The sequence below is a fragment of the Mizuhopecten yessoensis genome, unplaced genomic scaffold, assembly GCF_002113885.1.
Source record: "Mizuhopecten yessoensis strain PY_sf001 unplaced genomic scaffold, ASM211388v2 scaffold10829, whole genome shotgun sequence".
In the NCBI taxonomy this organism is placed as follows: domain Eukaryota; kingdom Metazoa; phylum Mollusca; class Bivalvia; order Pectinida; family Pectinidae; genus Mizuhopecten; species Mizuhopecten yessoensis.
Window position 1 is genome coordinate 638,978 of NW_018408742.1, and position 5,617 is coordinate 644,594.

At 34.2% G+C, this 5,617-nt stretch overlaps 1 protein-coding gene across 8 annotated transcripts in view; it reads right to left on the bottom strand.

Moving 5' to 3' along the window:
* The window catches only part of LOC110462776 (basement membrane-specific heparan sulfate proteoglycan core protein-like), a 182,914-nt gene that overhangs the window by 61,192 nt on the left and 116,105 nt on the right, over positions 1–5,617 (bottom strand). For all 8 annotated transcript variants that reach the window (XM_021516932.1, XM_021516938.1, XM_021516937.1 and 5 more), the window contains one exon: positions 409–536. In XM_021516932.1, the coding sequence (XP_021372607.1) occupies positions 409–536 (128 nt within the window). The remainder of the gene's footprint in view (positions 1–408; positions 537–5,617) is intronic.

Below are 5,617 nucleotides of genomic sequence, written 5' to 3' on the forward strand. Positions count from 1 at the left end.
CTTGTTGTGAAGTTTGAAGTTAATCCGTTAATAATTACTCGAGATATCGAGCGGACACTGTTTCGGCAAGTCCATAAAGGGGCATAACTCCACAAATTATGGTCGGATAATGGCGGTTATCGAACTTGTCCGAGCTTTCACGGTAATTAACCTTGTGGTGAAGTTTGAAGTTAATCCGTTAATAATTACTTGAGATATCGAGCGGACATCGTTCGCATGCCCGCCCGCCCGACCGCCCGACCGCCCGACCGCCCGACCGCCCACCCGCTCACGTGATAACATAATACGTCCCCGTCTTCGACGGGCGTATAAAAAGGGGATGGAAAAATAAAACTGATTCACACTCAAACTGGATGGAAAAATAAAACTGATTCACACTCAAATTTCATATGATAACTGCATGTGTACCTGATTTCCGCTACGCCTCCATCGGACCTCTGGGCTTGGTCGTCCTGTAGCCTGACAGAAGAATTCGGCCTGGGCCCCCTCCCTCACCATCAGATTGGCCGGAGTAACAGTAACAGTAATAGGTACAGCTAGAAAAGACAATTTAACACACATGATGTAACTCAAGGTATCTTACTAACTGTACAACAGGTTACACTTCAGGTGTGCTAACATTCAAGTAAACTCCCGTGGAGTGACACCGGACACAAACGTAGAGGCAACATTTGTACAATCCATAAAGCTGAATTTGTTCAGTCTATGAAAGTATGAGTTTTCAATGTGTTGTAGTTTATAAAGTACCTCAGGTAAGCAACAGAAGTTTGAACTATGACTGAACGTGTTTGCCACCGTTTAATGTAAGACCCTTTGCTCTCTGTAATAAGGCTAAAATTATCATGAAAAATAATGCTATATACAGTCATATGTATTTACTGTGGGGAACAGTTTAACATTAGACTAATATGGGTTTAACAGCTGATGGGTGAATATTTAACTCGGCAAGGTTTCCTGAAATATAATATACATATACATGTATGTTTGAGTTAACCCTTTCACCCTATGTAACCTTGATAAACTCTACCATGCATTGATCTGGATGAGTCCATGATGGTCTACAGTGGTGAAAGGGTTCATCCAAGTTTAGTTAATACAGCTCTGCTGTATATATTTTAAAAAGTTTAAAAATTGTGTTGTTGTGGATTTCTTTAAGAATATGATACTCAGTATTCAATGTTTCACCAAAATATCAGCTGTTGAAATATAACAGCCCAGACAGAAAGCAGATGTTCAGAAACATGAAACTGAACAGTGTCCTCTGTCTGAACTGGATACTCCTGGGACCACATAATTTGCTTGATTTACAGAGAGTTTCAGACTATAGAGAGTCTACTTATATATTGATTTTGTTTGAACTTATTTGGCCAGTTTGGACAAAATTTGGAATGGGGAAGAGTTGGGTTTAGACAAAGTGGACTGTATAATCACAGTGAAACATTGAGTACTTGCAATGATTTAACTCATTCACCCATGAAGACACATTTGAACTCTTCCAATTCAACTGTTGGAATAGTTCATTATGAAATTTCAGGGGTGAATGGGTTAATACAATAAAATGTTGGTCCTATACAGGATTTCATCATGTGATTCATACATACAGAATATTGTTAAGAATCAATTTATCCCATCATAACCTTTGTAAATGCTGCATGGAGGGTCTCTCATCAATAAATGAACAACAACTCATTGATGTCAAAGGGAGATAATTCATTCCATTAATGGTTCTTCCACAAGATTCATATAGAGTTTTCTAGCCTAACTTTAGACTTTGAAGCACTTTCATACTTTCATTTTCACCTTCAATTCTAGCTTGTATGGGGAAAAAGTAAAAAAATTTATTAAGAGACAATAAGAACTTTGCTTTTTCATGACTATATGAACCTTGTTAAAAATACATGTATTGCAACATTGAATTCATTTTTTTTAAACTCAAATACTTTTTGTCCAACCTTCACCAGCAGTTACAGCAAACACTCAATGCTTTAAACATGCTACCTTTTATAATTCACCAACTCATTCATGTTCCAAATATCAAAAATATTGTATAAGATAAACTAGACATGCTCTTTTCAATGCCTGACAAATGTATAAAAATAATATTCCTAATGAAAAAGAACAGTTTTCTGCAATGAATATGAATACTTGACAATAAAAATAATTTAATAAATAAATGTCTGTCATGAAAGTGCAAATTTCAACAGAGAAATGCCTCACTATAAAACACAGTTTTGTTTGAAAATTAACAGTAAACAATTTTTAAAAAAACACACACAATAATGACAACTTTCTACAAAGAATGCCAGAAGAAATTAAATACAATTTCCCTCTAAGATTACCTACCTGTTGTTAAATAAAAACTTTCTACAAATACTGAAGTATAACAGAAATTCTAATTCACTTGAGATGTAACACAGCATTTGACTGGTCATTTGTAATAACCACAAAATATCGTCTGCAAATTTCTCATTTGAATATGAAGCTCGAATGGCAATTGTTAATGATGTCAGTAACCCTGGCTGACCCAAACAGGTCATGAAATTGATAATTACCTGGTTATGATATCACAAATGAAAGTGTGACCCCAAAAGGTCACTGTAATTGTCACCAATTTCAAAAAGAAATTCAAAAAAATATCTTAAAATGGTTACTTCTCTCAGTGGTTTTAGCTGCTATAATTTAGAATGGGGATAAAACTGCTATATTTTGCGATTTTTGTTGGTATATAATGATTATACTGTCACAAATATCTGTTTTAATGGCACCACACCACATCATCAGTAAAACTCAATTTGGGACAGTATAATCTTGATATATTGCTCAGGCACGCCACCATCTAGTCGGCCAATAAAACCCCACTAACTGGTGACGCCTGATCAAACCCATCTATGCAACCACAAGACATTGGCTCTACATTTTTTTGTTAATCATGATATACTGATGCAAATCACAAAATACAGGAGGGTTATCCTCTAATTTATGCTATGAATACTTGATAATTATGAACAAGTTTCTGTACAAAACGCCTGACTATAACATCAAAACTATATAAAAGGATATCGACAATATTTTTAACTTAAAATACCTGGCAATATAAAAAGCAGGATACAAAATAGAAAATTCTTTCCTATAAAACCCATCACATATATATGTGTTATGATTTGATATGATGCTGAGAAACATGCCCCTCCATCCCATCCCAAACAATTATAAAAAGTTCAAAGTGCAAGACGTTCCAAGACATTTGTCAACAATCAATGTGCAAGATGTTTCAAGACATTTGTCAACAATCAATGTGCAAACTGTTCTAAGACATTTGTCAACGATCAATGTGCAAGATGTTCTAAGAAAATTGTCAACAATCAATGTTCACGATGCAACATTAAATTTGGTAACATGTTAACATATCATCACAGATGACGTCTTCAAAAAATAAAATTTGTCTAACACACTTCATTTTTGATCTTGTTTCTAGCAGACATTCCTAAAACCATGTTTTAAAGTGTCATCTATCGTATGGCTGTGCTAATAGATAAATATATTTTAGCATAGCAGATTTTCTCTGTAATACAGGATTAAGTAAGGCTATAATTGTTCTGTATAGTATATGTACTAGATAGGTCTAATTACTACAGGATAATATAGGTCTATATTCCCTAATGACTATTTGGGATATCTAGCCCTAGTCCACGAGTACTCTAAGCCCGAGTACATGTAACACTCAGCCCAAGCATACATGATACAAACTAAACCTAATTATTTACTAATACAGGACACTTAGCCCAAGTATATGGAATATTTCATCGAAGAAAACACTATCCTTTACATGAATATATTTTACGCATGTTAACAGAAAACTATGAATATTTAAAAAAATCGAAAAAATGAAGTTAAATTTGAAAAGGATACAAATCAAGATGGAATTCCTAAATATTGGAGATGATATATGAGTGAAAGTACCAAAGAGACTACACCTATCCATGATGTTACCTGAATGAGAGAATGACAGGAATAGCATGTCATGTGACTTATGGCCTGTCATGTGACCATGACATGTGATGAATTTTGCTTTGTCACATTAATGTTTAGCAGCATTACAGAAAAGATGATAAAATTCAGTCTGAAAGTGAAATGTTTCTTTTGTGATTTCAACTTGATTGGTTTTTCTGGTGCATTTACATATGGAACTGAAGTGTGCCACAAAGATGACCTCAAATGATAGGTATTACTCTATACATTTACCACGTTTGTGATCCAAAACCTGTCTATATTCTTATGGGAAAATTATTAACGAAACAGAAGTCATTATTTTTGTTGATGCAATGCTAAGGGTCAAACCCAGGGACCTCTGGTGTACTAGTCTGACGCTCCATCGATTGATTTTCCCTTGCGGAGTCGTTAGTGTCGGAGTGACTAGCACCTACTCGGTTGACTTTAATTTTTTGGTACCACAACAATTTAAGTTACAAAACATTTCATTTATAGTATTAAGAAATATTGATTAGAATTCTTACCAAAATCGTTTTAATTTCATAGTATTCAGATATCAAATTAAATCATAATAAATGATCAGATCTAACACTTTAGCATGAAAATCTTCCAAGTTAAATTTGAATTGCAGAGAGCACAAATCTTAATTATGTGTTATTGTTTTAAAGGATTAAAATTATGTATTCCGTTATCACCAGTTTTAGTGTTCAACGATAAGCACACACAAAATGTCTAATGTTACAGATTTTAGTGCTGGTATAATTTTGTACTTCCATTATTGCATGTAACCTTTTATCTTAAAGTTTCAACAATTTTGAAGAAGGTTTGTACGACTGTTAGGTTTGTTAGTGTGTGTGTTGATGTTGTTTTTGTTACAATTAAAGTATTATCATTAATTATCGCCAAAAAGAAGTCATTTGTGTTCAACGAACATTCCAAAAATGGCTGAAAAACCCTTTACACACACACCATTTAGCAAATAACATATATGCCAACAATACTGGCTACAAATTCCTTAAAAAGAAAAGTGCAGGTAACAATGAAGAAAGAATATGCTGGTAAAATTCTTTAAAAAGTAGCGTAGCGAAATCGTAAGAGCAGGCTGTATACCAGATGTACTAAGGTAGAGAGTCCAAACACAGTGGAAAATCTCACTTCTTTATAATCAACAGGACAGAGGATAAAATCCCTGTTGCTGTGCCAATTTGTTTTTTGAGAAAAAGGAAAGTATAATGAATTTATTTCTTCCATATATTACTCCTTGCTATTTCAGTAAATGAGCAAGCAATCCAAGTCAGACAAGAGGCCCATGGGCCTTAACGGTCACCTGATATATTTATACAGAGAGTTGATTTCGTTTTTAACATGAACAGAAATATTATTCAAAGTGACAAAAAACAATAAAACCACCTTATTCAATATCAAGCATACAGATTTCAGACTAAAAAGGATTTGAAACTAGCACCTCTGATTCTAAACAAGGAAAATGAAGAAATTTTAGCACACTGACTCCCTTGAGCCCCACCCTACAGCCCTTGGGGGTAGGGCTGGCTCAAAATTTTCAAAGTATCAAACTGTCAACTCAAGGTTATAATTCCAATCAAGTTATTAACATGTAATATTCAAA